The sequence below is a fragment of the Ascaphus truei genome, chromosome 3 (genome assembly GCF_040206685.1).
Source record: "Ascaphus truei isolate aAscTru1 chromosome 3, aAscTru1.hap1, whole genome shotgun sequence".
Taxonomy (NCBI): Eukaryota; Metazoa; Chordata; class Amphibia; order Anura; family Ascaphidae; genus Ascaphus; species Ascaphus truei.
The window spans coordinates 423,717,238-423,734,796 of record NC_134485.1 but is presented as its reverse complement, the minus strand read 5'-3'; the positions used below and the strand labels follow the sequence as shown (position 1 = coordinate 423,734,796).

At 45.1% G+C, this 17,559-nt stretch overlaps 1 protein-coding gene across 11 annotated transcripts in view; it reads left to right on the top strand.

Annotated features, from left to right (window-relative positions):
* Positions 1-17,559, top strand: part of LOC142490456 (beta-arrestin-1) — a 338,250-nt gene that overhangs the window by 252,216 nt on the left and 68,475 nt on the right. For all 11 annotated transcript variants that reach the window (XM_075592783.1, XM_075592788.1, XM_075592782.1 and 8 more), the window contains 2 exons: positions 4,623-4,683; positions 15,303-15,347. In XM_075592783.1, the coding sequence (XP_075448898.1) occupies positions 4,623-4,683; positions 15,303-15,347 (106 nt within the window). The remainder of the gene's footprint in view (positions 1-4,622; positions 4,684-15,302; positions 15,348-17,559) is intronic.

Genomic DNA, 17,559 nt, shown 5'->3' with positions numbered 1-17,559 from the left:
TGACAGCCCCGCACCCCAGCCTGGCCTCGATCCCCCCCAGCCAGTAGCCCCGCACCCCAGCCCGGCACCGATTTCCCCCCCGCAAACAGCCCCGCACCCCAGCCCGGCCCCGATCCCCGCCGGCAGCCGCACGATGCCCCAGCAGCTGACACTGGATGTAGGGCTGTAGGGGGGTAGGGGGCTGCGAGTGTGCTGTAAGAGAGTGTGTGCTGTGAGCAGTGAGTGTGTGCAGTGTGTGCATTGTGCGCAGTGTGCTGTGAGTGTGCGCAGTGTGCTGTGAGTGTGTGTAGTGTTCTGTGAGTGTGTACAGTGTGCAATGTAAACTGTGAGCGTGTGCAGTGTGCAGTGTGCTGTGAGTGTGTGCAGTGTGCTGTGAGTGTGTGTACAAAAAAAACACATACACTCAATCACAACACACACTCAATCACAACCAACACTCAATCACAACCAACACAGGCACAACACACACTCAATCACACCACACACACACAGACAGACACAACACAAAATCATAAGTCACAGATTTCACCTGGGGGGGGGGGAAGGGGGGAGGAGGAAGTACTAATGTAAGCCTGCTCCTCCTGTCCCCATGCTGCTGAAAACTGGGACGGGTAACACAGGAGGTGGAGGGGAGGTCTGTGTGCAGGGAAGGAAAGCCTCGCCCCCTCTGACACAGACACAGAAGCAGCCTCCGCACGGAGCTCCTGGCCGCCCGTGCACAGCTCTGCCCGCCCCCATGTTTCCCCGCCCTCAGCCCACGCCCCCCCTAAATTATCTTGCACCCCCCAGTTTGCGCACCGCTGATCTAGCTAACCTACAAGAGGGGATACAAATTATTCTGGCACAAACCCTCTGTGGCAAGTGAGTAGGATCAGGTAGCTAAACTCATCTCCTTTAAATGCACACAGAGGGCTTCTATTTTCTGTAACTTGTATTGGGGGGGGTACACAGAGGGCATAAAATACATGGCAGGTAACATTTGTATTAAGAAGGTAACAAATAATGCTTTTCTGGGGGAGCAGTGAAAGGTGCATCTACTCAATAGTGCTGCCGGTTGTAAAAGAAAGCATGCTTTCCTGTCCAAGCAGGGACAAGACATAAGGTATACCACCTAGCAGGGGAGGACAGCCAATCCATCTCAGGTTTGAGCAGAGGGGGGTTGCCAAGGGAACAGACTGGGAAGCCACACGGAAAGCAACAATGTTGCAATTTGCACTGGGGAGTGCTGGCATCCTCAGAACAGGGAACACATACAATCTGGTTCCTGGACACAAATACACACTGTAATATTAACAGTGTAGAACATATTAACCCATTAGTAACCCATGTTTCTAGCTAGTCAAGCTATGAATAGATGGTCACTTGGGCTACTAAGGGGTAAATACAGTATGCGCGCATATACTGTAGGTGAAAACAAAAGAAAAAAAACAGCGCAAAACCTCATAGTGTAGTATTAAAAATATATATTAATATTGTGACAGCAGGTGAGTATCTCACGTACATCAAATTAGATCATATAAAGCATGGCATGTTATGGACACGTTACCACATCGGCACACCGGCACAGCACACAACGGTCAGACAGATCGAAGAGGCAGGTCTCTCTCTCTCACAGGGAGCCGTCTTTGGAACCTCAGCTGAAGTGCGGATCGTCAGGTAAGGAGAGGATATTCACTTCAATCCTTAGCAGCTCTGATGCTCACCTAGATGCATTAAATTTTTCCGGTGGGAGACGCGACGGAACATCGGTGACGTCATCAGAGGTCTGCCGCGAGTCAGATACATGCATCCGGCGAGCATCAGAGCTGCTGAGGATTGAAGTGAATATCCTCTCCTTACCTGACGATCTGCACTTCAGATGAGGTTCCAAAGACGGCTCCCTGTGTGAGAGAGAGAGACCTGCCTCTTCGACCTGTCTGACCGTTGTGTGCTGTGCCGGTGTGCCAATGTGGTAACATGTCCATAACATGCCATGCTTTATATGATCTAATTTGATGTACGTGAGCTACTCACCTGCTGTCACAATATTAATATATATTTTTAATACTACACCATGAGGTTTTGCGCTGTTTTTTCTTTTGTTTTCATCTAGTGTTTGTGGTTTGTGGAGCCAGTCCGCGGAATACAGCAGCAGCAACCTCACAGACCACTACACTGAATTATCAGGTTTTATATTTAATGTTTGTAACACAACACCTAAATTGGTTTTAAGTTGTTTATTTTTTAGGTATTGCACATTGAGCTGTTTTTATTTGATCACACAATTTATCACTGTCTTGAGCGCATTACTGTTCACTTCCTTATATACTGTAGATGTTATAGTTTTTGTGTTTTATTTCTAGGGTGTTTATGTTGCATGCTAACCCCTTTGGTTTATGAAGACATTCCTATGCAATACATTTAGTTACCTCGGACATCAAAGACGTTGAATCTGATTTTGCGCCTGGATTGTCAGGTGGCGCTGCGTTAATATGGAAGCAAAGCAGCTATTGGAGGTTTAGAGATCTGGAGGGTAACAATAAAATTAAATCATTTTAACAAATTAGAGCAAACAAAGCGATCCTGCAATCAGAATTTTTCAGATACCTCCATATTAGAGCATTTTTCAACAAACATTCCCCCTACCCCCCGTAGACTACATTCGAGAAGCTCTGTCTAGCAGAAGTAGACACGAAGGGACTCACATTGCAGATATACAGAGAGGTAGTCTGTTCTGGAAGTACACACCAACAAAAACTGTTGTATAAATCACAGTGGGAGGCAGATCTTGGGGAAGAATTGGAGGAGGAGGATTGGAGAGCCATATATGAAGCGACAGCTAAGAGTTCGGTCTGCGTCACGTTAAAAGAGAACGCCTATAAAGTCCTAATGAAGTGGTATCTAGGTTTGTGCCAGGATGCTCCCCGCTTTGCCCGGCACAGTGTGGAGCATAGGCCGACCTGCTACACATGCTGTGGTCTTGCCCTCGGATAGCGCCATTATGGGAAGAAATTAGAAATTTGATTCAGAGGATTTTTGACTTCACAATTACCCCGGATCCGTGGTTGTTCCTATTGAACAGACCACTACCGTGCTTATCTAAAGCAAGAAATAAATTAGTTGCACATTTTGCAACGGCAACGAGGTGCGAGATCGCAGCACGATGGAAGCAATCAGACATCCCAAATATCCCCATAATTCAGAACAGAATTTGGTACGTATGCCAGATGGAAAAGTTAACGAGTCTGGTTAACGACCCTGGCGGCAATTTTCTAAAAGTCTGGTTGCCTTGGCTGGCACAGACAGGCATCCCAGGGGTGGAGGTTAACACAGTCTAGCATTGATATCCTTAGATGCGTTCTCAGTTGACTGACGAGTTCGGGCCCCAGACAAGAAGCGTCAGAATAAAGAAAGCAGTAGCGTAAGGGCTGGACATTATGGGATGTCTAAGACAAACATAGGGTCCTATTCCCCAAACAATCGGAGCAGTCCCGAAATACTAGCCACGACAAGGAGGTAACGCGCCAACCCCCCCCCCCCAACCCCTCATCCTCCCTTTCCCACCCCCCTTTCCCTTGGTTAATTTACTTTTGTTATTTTATTTTACCTAATTTGATTGGATTCTACTGGTATTCTTTTAGTGTAACAAGTCATACAAGTGTTATGTTGGATACGCTTCTTCACCAGACGTCATACGTGCTACGTAAGATAAATAACTATGAGAGATTGTTTGTATAATCTGACACCTTTTGCTATGTATGTCTCAATTTTCAATAAAATTGAAGTTACCAAAAAAAAAAAAAGATGTTGAATAATTTCTTCCATAGGGCTTTGTAACAAATCTTCACACATAAATGTCTGTTAGAAAAGTGGGATATCCCCCACCCAGCCACAATTGCATCGCTAGAGCTGGTTACCGCTGATTTCTAGGAGTTATCGCTTCATTTGTATCACTAGCGTTGGTTAAGTTAACACATTTTCCGTAAATGCAAATGAGATCCATATCGCTACTCATTTCTGAAAAAAATAAATAATTACTAGTGAATGTGGTGCTAATTCTATTTCTTAATAATGCAATATGTTAACACAGGTTTATCGACCTTTAGTAAATGTAGTCCTCTGTATCACGGCAAAATGTGTGCAATTCTGAGAAAAAACAACTGCACCAGATGAATCAAAGAAAAAATCCTACTTATTTCAATGGTAATTTTGTCTTTGATGCATATGGTGCAGGTTCTATGCCCCATAATTGATACATTTGCCTCTTTGTCGCCCAGTGACACCCAGAATTAGATTGTAATGCAAGAGCTATTATACGGGTACTTATTATGCCTGCAAAAGCCTATGCTCGGCTCTGCGTACAAATAAATATATTATTACAGGCAGTCCTCGGTTATCAAACGGAATCCGTTCTGGAAGTAGTGTTGGATAGTGAAACTGTTGTAAAGTGAGTCCCATGTTAATCAGTGGCAGTGACTGTTGGATAACGCATTCAAGTGTCAGATAACGCATTCCGGCATAAAAAACGGCCCATAGGGTTGCATTGTAAAGCGTTGAATATGCCATTCGTTGTAAAGTGAAACGTTGGCTAACGAGAACTACCTGTATATCATTAAGTAACCGATGCTTGTCTTCTATTATAGCTTACTGTTTACCTGGGGAAGAGGGACTTTGTTGATCACATAGATGTTGTGGATCCTGTGGGTGAGTATGTTAATAATGGATATTCCTTTGTGTTAAGATTTTATTGACATATACAATGTTAGCATGCTCAAAAATCCAGACCCACAATAGTATATATGTATATATTAATTTGTGTAAATTGGAGCACTACTGGGAACGTGACATCAAATATACACCAGTAAACAAAGAAGCCCCAATGCACATCCAATGTGGCAAATTATTTCGTTCATGACTATTTTTTTCCTCTCGTAAGTACAGATCTTTGAGTTCAATCCTTTGGCCAAAACATTTCAAACGGAAACCATGTTATATACTGTATAGTGTGTCTTTGTATTTCTTCCACTGCATAGAGAGAAGAGAGAACAAAACAATAATATATCCAACATCATGGGATGTGTTCCATGTATGCGGGGCCTAAAGGGTTAACATTTAGGAGCACCGTATGTGCTGCTACAGTACGTGTGAGCTACAGTGCAGTCAAAACTGGTTAAAAAACAGATATTTCTTTAAAATAATGTAAAGTAGGGTGTCTGTTTTCCCCTCTTTAGTTTTTTCTCTGCTCACGTAATTTTTTTTAAGCTGTGTATTTTATTAATATGAAAGCAGCCCACATCCTAAATGAATATGGCTGCTAAAGTCCTCTCCATCATTGACATTAACAGACCTCAAAGAACCTTATCTGAGAAGATTAGGCAACGACATTGATTCTGCTAAATTCCCTGGTAGTCTGCATGGAAAATGGCTCCGTGATACCTGGTTGGAGAACGTGCCGAGAGTTGACATGTGAACCCACTACAGCAGGCTTTGGGCCTTTAAAAAACACAGCTTGTAATAATAATAATGTAACGGGTGGACCCCCTTGTCTGATCCACCCAATCTCACATTGGCCCATGTGGTCTAACCGGTCCCCATTACGTGATCGTGTATTGTGGTGCACCTGCAAGTAACAGGACTCCTGAGTCTCCCGCTTGATGGTATTAGGGGATGTCATCAGGACAGGTAGCTGAGGTAGTGGGTGCGAGTCCAACTTACTTCATGTGCAGCGCCTCCATTTCATCAGGATCTGTGCTTCCACAGGGAGATGGTCCTGGCGAAGAACTCCTTCTTGGGGGTGCCATCCACTGCTGAGTAACTTCACACTCACACAGTGGATGTATATGCGAACAAGACATCTTTATTTGCATGGTATGGGCCAGCTGCCCCTCACAGATAGCAACTCAGCCGCTCATCTCTGTGCAGCACTCCATTAGGAAGGTCCCTTCTCCCTAATAGAGCTGCTTTCCACCTTTACTCTCAAAGAGATTCCCCAGCTTCTCTGGCTGCTGTAATCTCCTCTCCTGAGCTGCTTTGTCTCTCTCAGCTCCTCTAACTCTGCTCTGTCTGTCAGCTCCTCTAACTCTGCTGCGTATGCTCACTGACTCACAGCTAGCATGAGACACTGCAACACTGTTGCAAACCTTCCCGTGCCTCTAACGGAACAGAGGCAGCACAACAACAGGAAACTGACTTCTAACTTTAGGCAGTGATGTGTCTTATATCACCCCCCAGAGAACAAACCTGCTCTGTACCACTAAGTGGGGGCACATTGCATGTTGTCACTTCCTTTGGGGATATATGACACCTCACCAGGGTGTGAGGGCAAACCTCATTGATTGTTGCTGGCAATCCTGCATACTTACCAGGTTTACTGCCAACATGAGAAAGAGATATGTACACCAATCTTAGACATGGCTACATTCTCCCCCTGGTGGAATCCCAATGACCCGGCTGGGATCTAAATTTGCGGAATCTTCCTTCAGGTAGCACTGCAAAACATAACAACACATTATTACAGTACATATCTTTTCTCATAAACATTAACAAATACATCCTAACTTTAGATGTGTAACCACTAGGATTTCTCCATGCTGGAGTTTCCCTTACTGGGACTACTCTACCCTCTTAAGGTGGCTTGCGTACAGCATGGTCCACTGGGCTTAGAGCATCAATGCTGTCACACTCTAGGGGACATACTGGACACCCACAATCAGACCATAACTCTGGCCTGGATGCTAGTGGACTGAGAAGATCATGCCCATACATTTCCCCAAGGCATCTCCTGGAGATGTAGACTATCCCCTCTTGACTACACAACTTCTCATCTAACCCGCCAGGATCCAAATTTTCTTTCCCTGATCCTTCCTCTTCATCAATGCCATATTCCCTATCTTCAGGGGAACCCATTTCGAACTTACTTTCTCCCTCCCATGGGTGGTGAAAATAAAGTATCCACTTTTGGCGATCCCTAATAACTCTTGCCGACACTGGACGCACATAGGGGGTTCCCCAGGCAATAGGCACAATATGAGCAACATTACCCAAATTCCCAGACGAAACTCCCAATGTCCCTGGGGACCCAAAATTTGACCCAAGGGTCTAAGGATCACACCCCACAGTAACAGTACGATTGTCATCATTAGTGCAATATACCCTTCGTTGCATAGCTATTTCCCTCCCCGACCCATCATCAGATGTAAAACAGTCACCCCAGTCCAGATTTTCAGAAGTGGCTCGGGACTCCCCAGACAACCCTTGGCTAGACTGGGACCCGTAGGAAAAAGTGACAGGGGCAGGGGTTTTAACTATGGACGGGGGTTGGGCATAGGGAAACACTGCTGGCATACGTGGGGCTACGACCCGCAACTTCTCGCTACCTTGCCCGGTACCATCGGACTGGCACTCCGGTTCACCCGTGTCCGTGTTCCCAGGCTTCCGCAGGGCCTGCCGTCTCTTCCCGGACCCAAGTGACCGGGTACAGCTGCTTGGCCGCGAGGACACGGCCATCTCGCTGGACTCGCCGCCATCTTGCGTTGGGTTCCCAACCGGAACCTCTTCCTCCAGAACGACATCCACCACCGGAAGTGATGGTTCTGCTCTCCGCTCCATCCGGGCCTGAGCTAGGCCTTTCTCCGCCATTCCCACCACTGGCGCCTGTAGGGGGTTAGGAGGTTCCTCACCACTCCGCTGGCTTGCGATGGGTTCCTCTGTGGTAGGCCGGACTGGTCGTTGTAGGGCATACGGGCCTACATAAGGGTCCGCAGCAGATGGGATAAATGTCTCTTTATCTTCAGCTTCACTTGTGTGGTCCGACAGCTGGCGCATCACCACAGCTGGTTGACTACTGTCTTCAGTAGTACAGGATGGGGGTAGGGACATCTCCGCAGGGGAACAGCGTCGGGGCGCTTCGCATTCGCTGGTGGCCATCGGCCTGAAGCGGTCCTGCTTCGGCGGTACCAGTGGTAGCGATCCCCCTTATCCCTGGGCAGTCACCTTACCCTTCGTTGATTCCATCAGGAATGGTTCCATCATCTGGGGTTCCAGTTTTGGAACCGGATCTGGAGCCGTCTCTGTCATCGGGGCTTGGAACTCCTCATGCTTAGGCAGATAAGGGCTAGACACAAGCTTGTTTGCTCCTTTTGCAAAGAAAGTAGCTCCCCAAACAAGTTCTTTTCCCAGAGATACACAATCAGAGTCCTCACACCTCAAGCTGGTGATTCCGTCATTGGATACTTCCCGGAATCCTTTAGGCAATGAATAACAGGCAAAGATCATATCACCCTTCCTCACTTTATGTATACACGGGCACAAAAGAAAGGGGTAAGTCACTCTTCTGGCCCGCCATGACCCTGGTAGCTGAGGTTGTGCTTTGCTGCATTCTGTTTCTTTCTTAGGGGGAACAGAAGTTGCTACTGGCAGTTCAATGTGCGCACTCCCCCTGGTGGACTCTAGAAGAGGGTCTCGTAGACTTGTAGGCTGACCCAGCACAGGGGCGGAGTGAGTCATAGTCCATGAGGACGCGGCTCCAGCTTTCGCGCCAAACTCCCCAACAGGGTGGGGTTTCCCCGTTGGCGCCAATCCTGGCCAATAATCAGCAAACTGCAAAGTTGCAAGACTTTCTGCAGCTGGCCCACGCGGTGTCCCGGGAACGCGGGAACCGCCATTTTGGTAAGTACTGTCTTTCTGCATCATATTTGAGGTAGCGTTTGGCTGTTTGTATATTGAATGATAACAAAGTCCATTTCGTTCCTCCCATCTAGCAACACTGTCGTCCTCACTAGTCTCGAGGGTACTTTCCCGAGAGCATAGACAGGACAAACCCGGCGCAGCCACGGCTGTCACACCAGTCTCCAACAGGCTCAAAAAAGTCTCTTCTGTAGCTTGTTCTTCTTCCATGCACAGGTCATATGCGTGTTCGTCGTTTGCCCGCCATCCTGGACCTTCTGCGCTCTGCAGATCCTCCATTCTGACGGTTCTCTCTAGAGGAGGGGCACTTTCTACCAAGGAGTGGTTCTGCTGAACTACTCACAGTGCAGGGGCGGGGCTCTGGTTTTCGCGCCCAACCCGGATAGAATTCTGCAACAATTTCTTGTACAGTCCTGGTGCTCGCCCGACTTGGCGGAAGCCGCCATCTTAGGTGTGACTCACTGCTTGAGAGAGCCTCCATTCTTGCGGTCGCCATTCTTTTCTCTGTTATAATTTCTGTTATCGCACATGGAGCTCCTCTCTGCTGGGCAGCTGCCACACTGATGCAATAAAATGCCTTGTGCACCACCTTGTGTAACTAATGTAGATCTGACTCGTGTTTGCACTACCTCAGGCTAGGCTCACTCTTTCTGTGTCTACTGTAACGCTTTCCTCCAGTCTGTGCTCCTTGATCAAGTGATCTGGAATGGAGACTAGAGTACTCTGGCTCTTCCATGCAGTACTTTGGGCGTCTACCTACTGTTGGCTAGCCTAGTGCGGACCCTTCCAGAATTCCTGCCCTAAGTTACCAGTTTATCCCGTCAGGCGTCCCCCGCTAGCGCTACCTCAAGGTGACTAGAACAGCAATAGCCTCCCGCTCCAGACTCACTAACCCCTAGCAGGATCCCAAGGCGTCTTTGCGGCCTGCAGCTCCAGCAGCTCCCTGAGTACCCCTGGTTCCATCCCACGCAGCACAAAGTGGCAGCAGACACGCTCCCTGTTTCCTAATGTGTGCCTAGCAAAAGCCTGTCCTGTTGACAGGTATCTCAGCAGCGCCTCCAATTGTAACAGGTGGACCCCCTTGTCTGACCCACCCAATCTCACATTGGCCCGTGTGGTCTAACCGGTCCCCATTACGTGATCGTGTATTGTGGTGCACCTGCAAGTAACAGGACTCCTGAGTCTCCCGCTTGATGGTATTAGGGGATGTCATCAGGACAGGTAGCTGAGGTAGTGGGTGCGAGTCCAACTTACTTCATGTGCAGCGCCTCCATTTCATCAGGATCTGTGCTTCCACAGGGAGATGGTCCTGGCGAAGAACTCCTTCTTGGGGGTGCCATCCACTGCTGAGTAACTTCACACTCACACAGTGGATGTATATGCGAACAAGACATCTTTATTTGCATGGTATGGGCCAGCTGCCCCTCACAGATAGCAACTCAGCCGCTCATCTCTGTGCAGCACTCCATTAGGAAGGTCCCTTCTCCCTAATAGAGATGCTTTCCACCTTTACTCTCAAAGAGATTCCCCAGCTTCTCTGGCTGCTGTAATCTCCTCTCATGAGCTGCTTTGTCTCTCTCAGCTCCTCTAACTCTGCTCTGTCTGTCAGCTCCTCTAACTCTGCTGCGTATGCTCACTGACTTACAGCTAGCATGAGACACTGCAACAATGTTGCAAACCTTCCCGTGCCTCTAACGGAACAGAGGCAGCACAACAACAGGAAACTGACTTCTAACTTTAGGCAGTGATGTGTCTTATATCACCCCCCAGAGAACAAACCTGCTCTGTACCACTAAGTGGGGGCACATTGCATGTTGTCACTTCCTTTGGGGATATATGACACCTCACCAGGGTGTGAGGGCAAACCTCATTGATTGTTGCTGGCAATCCTGCATACTTACCAGGTTTACTGCCAACATGAGAAAGAGATATGTACACCAATCTTAGACATGGCTACAATAATAATAATAAGGTTGGTAAGTCTAGGGTTGCCAGGCGGCTTCTCCAAAATACTGGACACAATGATGAAATGTGCGAAGCACTCAAGACACACATAGACTCCCACACCCCTCTCACCTCCATGCTATTTACTCCTCTCCTTGGCCTCACCCCCTGGCTCCTGACACATTTCAAGATTGTCTGCATTACCCAGAAGCCGGCTGGAGAAAACTGCTCAGGTCCCTAGCAACAGCCCTGGTCTCTCCCTGCTCGGGGAAATCCCACGGCCACCCAAGCCGGTCAGGCCACATACATGTCCAGTATTACCTCTTATTTTTTTACTGAACAGAGTGCCACATACAGGACAGCCTGGTTCAATACTGGACAACTGGCAACTCTATAATGGTAACCTGCTTTAAAGGCTATAACATGGATATAACTTGTTCAATACTGTAGGTTGTATTTGGGGGAACCGACAGAAGGAAAGTGGAAACTGAAGTTTGTAGTTAAAAAGGCGGTGGGTCTCTGGATCTGTGATAAATACATATTATGAAAGCCTGAGTATTCTGCACATTTTTTTTTTCAATCTTTTTTTATTGTATCTTTTGAGACATACACATCTTTACATTGCAAGGGAAACATCATATTAAAAGGTGTTACACATTATATCAAATATTTTCAGACAGTGTTAAGATCCATAGTTATGGATATGGATCCATGTGGTTCCCGTTGTTTCTTAACAGTGAGCTGCTGATCCGTAGTCTCATGTTCGAACTCAAAGTGGATAGATAAGATAGAGAAAGGGTATAGTTGGGAGGGGGGGAGGGAAGGGAGTGGGTGGGGATGGGGGGGAACTTAGTAGAGTGATTGGCACTGGACTTACTCTCCCCTTGCCTATTGATCTTTGAGCCAAGGCTCCCATGCTCGGTAAAACTGATCCGGGCTTTGGTTTAGTTGGGCAATCAGCTTCTCCATGTACATAACTTTGTTTATTCTTTTGTGCACCGTTTCTCTTGATGGGGCGTTAATCTTTTTCCAAGCCGCAGCTAAGGAACATCCCGCCGCGGTTAGAATGAAAGAGATCAGTTTCTTCATGGGGGATAGAATATTTTCCACTGGTTTGGCCAGCACAAGGATCAGCGGGTCCAGATGAATCCTCAGCTCTGTAATCTCTAGGACCACACTCTGGATCATCACCCAAAAGTTGTTTACCACTGGGCATGTCCACCATATATGAGCCAAATCTCCCCTGAGACCACATCTCTCTCCAACATAGATCGGGTATGCCAGGGAAGATCTGGCCCAGCCTACTAGGAGTTAGGTACCAATGAAATAGAATTTTGTAAATGTTTTCCTTTGTTATTGATCAAACTGAAGTTTTGGCTGCCGATTCCCAGATATCCTCCCACTCGTCCCGCTCTATTTCTACAATTAGGTCTTCAGCCCATTTTAGCATGTAAGAATGGTTTGGTGTATTTTCAGAAGACTCTATCCCAACGTATATATCCGATTTCAATCCTCTCTGGTAGGTACCTTTTTTACAATACATTTCAAATTTTTATAAGTTTGGGAATCTTCCATTTTGAGAAATAGACAAAAGAAAGTGCCTAATTTGGAGATATTTAAAGAGGTGAAAATCATGTGTCTGGTATTTATTTTGGATATCCTGGAAGGACAAAACCCTCCCCTTTTCCACTAAGTCCGCTCCTATTTTAATATCTACATTTTGAAATTGGGTAAATTGCCCCTGGGTGCAGCCCGGAGGGAAGTCCGGGTTGTTGAAAATCGGAGTTAGCAGGGATGTGGAAGTCCTTAATGCATACTTTCCTATATTTTTGGACCACATTTTCCACGTGCACCTCATCAATCCCACGTCAAACCGTCCTACCTGTGTCTCCCTGGACCCCTGGGACCAGAGAGCTACTGTGAGGGATAGAGGTTTTGCATAGTAGGATTCAATTGCCAACCAGCAGCAGGTTGTTGGATCATTATTCCAAATCACTACTTGGTTTAATTGGGCTGCTTGGTAATATTTAGTTATATCCGGAACTCCAAGGCCTCCCCTTGTTTTTGAAGCTAGCATTACTGATCTAGCAACTATCGGTCTCTTATCTCTCCATATAAATTGAAAGATTCGGCTTTGTATGTTTTTCAGCTCAGGCTAATGTATGCTTATTGGTAGCGTTTGGAAGTAGTATAAAAATCTTGGGAGAATATTCATTTTGACGGAAATGATTCTTCCCATCCAGGATATTTGGAGTTTATTCCATGCCTGTAGCTGCACAGATATTTTTTTTTAGCAAACTGTGCTTATTCTATAAGCTTCATTAATAATGTTCCTTCTGAAAGGCCATTGTGTTTAGCTGCATGTAGTGACAGGTGTGAGAGGTCCTATAATTTGCTCCGCAATAGTTCCCTTTGTTTTTGGTAAGAGAGCTTGGGATGTATTTAATATTCAACCTGTAATACCCTGTTCTCGTTTACGTATCAGTCTTTTCAGTGCCCTTTACAGAAAGCAATTATTAAATGCAAATAAGGCATGTCCAGGGAGGCTGCGAGGGACCCCCCCCTCCCCTTGCTAACCGATCCCCAAATATAACAGACAAGTAATGACAGACTCGGTTTAGAGGTATAAAAGGCCGCAGCTTTCTTTATTAAGCAATATTAGTGTAACCGCTAGTCCCTGCCAGAGTGTTCGCTTAATGGGTTAAGACAGGGGAGCGCAAACTTTTTTCCCTGCGCCCCTCTGCCGGCAGTTCCCTGCATGCCCCCTCCCCCCTCTTACCTCAGCTCCGGCAGCGGCGTCATGATGACATCACATGACCTTGGTGACGCAACTAAGAAGCCGCTGAAGCCAAGGTAAGTGAGGTTTACAGAGGCCTTTGCCGCTTCCCCGGCACTTAATTTCAGTGCAATAATGTAATATAATAACGTAAAAATATAACTTATTCACTGATTGAGATATATATGTATATAAATTTATGTGGTGGGTGTAGGAGTTTGAGCTAGCTGGGAATGTGTGTGTTAATCAATTTCTGACTGGCAACAGTTGTATGGAGGTAGGTGGCACCTCCTCCCAGAGCTCACTCCTCCTCCTCCTCCCCTTTTTAACTTGGGAGGTCTTTTCACTTGCTGCAAGAACAGGACCTACTATGGTTCTTTCCCCTCATACAGAGGTAAGGGGAAGGGTTCACAGTGTAGTGTAGGACCTGCATTAATTTGGTTATACCTTGACGTTGGTATTCAGGCTTATGACGCTTTGGCTAAAGGGTTTAACTAAATAACCAAGTCATTATTATTATTATTATTATTATTGAAGTATTTAAACTTTATACTTATTACCGTATATGTTTTGTCAATTGGATGCAGCGTTGGGCACCCCTGTCTTTTGTTGTATGTGTATATACTTTATGTATATACACACATACACATATATAGATATATACACACACACAGAGGTTTTGATGGTGCATCTGTATATTTGTGATCACCTATATACAGTAGTTACCTAGGGAATGATGTAAAGTGCAAGTGGTTGGCTGATATAAAACTGTGTATCCAGTACTGTAGTTTATAATGGTAGAGAGAGTTGTGACAGGCCAGATGTCGGTACTGTAAGTATCACTGCCAGTACTTACCTAAATAACGAGCAGATACAGGCCCTTTAAAAAACAATCCAAAAAACAAATGAAACTAAGTGGCTGATATATACTGTATATATAATTGTTTATAGAATAATAATATAACTCAACTGGGACTAATGGCGGGGAAGATGGTGAGGCTTCAGTGGTTTTTTTTTCAAACATGGAGAACAGGGTTTTTTTCTACCACGATACCAATCTCTTCATTAATATGCGGCCAATACATAATATCAATTGTGTTTTTACAATGTATAAAGTTGCTGATTTCATAGTTTTAAGAAATCATGAAAAGACTTGAAGGTCTTTATCTCAGTGCTCTGAACGTTCACAACAATGCCATGCACAGCCCTTAGAATTAGTAGAAAGACCCGTGTAACAAATGAAGAAATCACACTCTGGTTAGATGGTGAATGCTAATTTAATCATACAGATGTAGCAGATGTTATTACTCGCACTGGCACGTAGCAGCGGGACATGGATAACGTGCCAGTTGGAGAAGCTTCCATTCAGTAAAATTGGGGAGGTGCAAAAAGAGGACTGGTCAAACGTTACCACACTCACTATAATGAGCCGGTGGGCGCAGTTCTGTGTCCTACATTTGTACCAATGTTTTGGATCAATAGAATGGACATGGAGAATGGAAAAGGTACATTGGTTTCTTTCGTGTCTTATTTATTTAGAGTTATGTATTGTTCTTCAAAATACATGTGTGTTTTGTGAACAAGTATCCTGTACATTTCCTTAACCCGTTTAGTACTGGAAACACCTACAGTACAATACATTGTTCCTTCATGCACAGATACTTTGTACAGACAAACAAGCAAAAGTCTGCGTCAGAGGAGACCGTGTCTGCTGTGATGGGACTGTGTGGGAGGGCAGGTCCATGCTTCTGAATGGGAGCCCCGCAGTGTTAATCATTCGGTGCTGTGACCGTTACAGTCACGTGACCCCGCCTGGCCCGGGTGCCGAGGATAGTACGTTTTGCTATATTTGTCCCTGGTGACAGTATCCACTGATGTAATTGAAGCTCACATTGTCCTCTGGTTTGCTCTCTTCTAGATGGCGTTGTTTTGGTTGACCCCGAATATCTGAAAGAACGGAAAGGTAAAGTTTATTTATTTATTTTTATTTCTAAATGTAGAATACTGTAGGTTACTAAATGTAGTCAATTTGTGAAGGGGCTAGTCTGATGGGAGCGAGCAGAGAATTCCAAAGATTAAGAGCAGCCCAATGAAAAGCATGGAGGCGGGAATGGAAAGTAATTATTAAGATGAGAGGTGTAGTTCATGTGCAGATTGGAGTGTACTTGGAGGTGTGTAATTAGAAAAAAGGTTGGAGATGTGTGGAGGTGTTATTGAGAGCCCTAAGTGTGAGGACTAGAATCTTGAATTTGATTCTGTATTTTTTGGGGAGCCAGTTTAGATACTTACATAAAGGACTGGCAGAGTGGGAGCGGTGAAGATGTAAATGAGTCTGGGAGAAGCGTTTATTATTAATTGGAGTATGACAGACGATAGTGTAGGAGGTCATTTAAAAGGAGATTACAGTAGTCGAGGCAGGAAATTATGAGAGTAAATTAAGACTTTGGTTTAATCTAAGGTAAGAAGGGGAGGGCAATGTTGTGGAAATGACATTGGCAGGATTTGGTGAGGGATTGAATGTGCGGAATGAAAAATAACAGTAAAAAAATAACTCCTAGGCAGCAGGCTTGAAATATGGGTTTGATGGTGGTGTCATTAATAATAATGAAGAACTTTTGTGTGAGGGTGGAGTTGGTAGCTGGAAAAAAAGGTCCAGTTTTGGACATGTTTAATGTGAGGTAGTGATGGCACATTCAGAACTGGCTGTTTTACAGGACTTGAGAGGAAAGGAGAGAGTAGATTTGTGTATCATCTGCATATAGATGATAATAGAAACCAAAATAGTTCATACAGTATGTTTGCCAAGGAAAAATGGAAATATAAAGAAGAGCAAAAGGTCCCAGAATAGAGGCGTGTGAATCCCAAAAAACAGAGGGAATGGATAAGTTGAGGTTTGAAAGATAGGCTTTGAACCAGGTACGGTCAGTTCCTAGTAGACCAATCCAGTCAAGCATTTTAAGTAGGGGGTATCGTGAACAAGTATCAAAGGCAGCCAACGGGTCCAATGGAATTCTCAGGGAGTATTGTCCCTGGGACATTGCAGTGAGATGATCAGTGGTTACTTTAGTGAGAGTGGTCTCTCTGGAGTGGTTTGACCAGAATCCAGATAAAGGAGGAAGTTGGAGGAGAGGAAATCCAACATACGGCTTTATAAAATTTGTTCCTGCAGTTTATACAATTTGTTCCTGCAGTTTATTCAATTTGTTCCTGCAGTTTTTAAGCAAATGGGATAAGGGGCAAATGGGCTGTAGTTTGCAGATCAAGCCATGTTCAAGATAGATATGATAAGGGCCTGCTTAAAAGAGGGAAAGGTGCCCATACTAAGGCACAGGTTTAAGAGGTGGGAATGATAGAAAATACATGTGAGTGGAGTAGCTTAGAGGGAATGAGATCAAAGAGAGAGGGAGACATGAAACTAGGAGACTTCTTCAGTTACTGGGGAGAAGATGAGAAGGAGTTAGGGGTATGGGCTGGGATTCAGTTGTCATTTCAGAGTGATAAGGGTATTAAATGTAGAAATGAAGGCACTGAGGAGAAGACATGGTAAAAATAAAGGAAGTGAATTGTGTTTGTTCTGCCACAGATATGACAGTGTTATAAGAGGGGACTTTAAAAAATGTACAGTATATCAAAATATATAGTTTGTGTGCTAAATATAACATAAAAATAAATATATTCACATTGTTGTTTTTAGTGAATACAAATGTGATGTGAGAAATACATTTTTTTTAAATATAAAACACCAATACTTTTTATGAAAGTGTCAGATTGTAAAATACTCCAACTGTATAGTCCCAAAAAATGGAGTCCAGAAGATGGGTGTCTTGATTCTAGGTGTTGTGGCCCTACAAGGTGGCAGCCCACGCTTGGAATAGAAGAAATGTGTGTGTGCTGATCTGTGTGACTGGAATGCAATTGTGTTTCAAATGCAGTTGTGTATTAAGTGTGGAGTTAGAACAAGAAGGGAAGTGCTGTGCTGTGTATACTAGCAGGGGTGACTCAACTTGGGGAATGCACAGTGGGTTCATTTATTTTTAAATTGTGTGGGATGTCTATAGCAATTTTGTTTCTCCTTCTGCCTTGTTTGAGCCTGCGTGTGTATGGTTTCATTGGTTGCTTACCTAAAACACCTGATTTGTGTGTGTGTGTGTCTTTAAAACAGGGTTGTAATGATT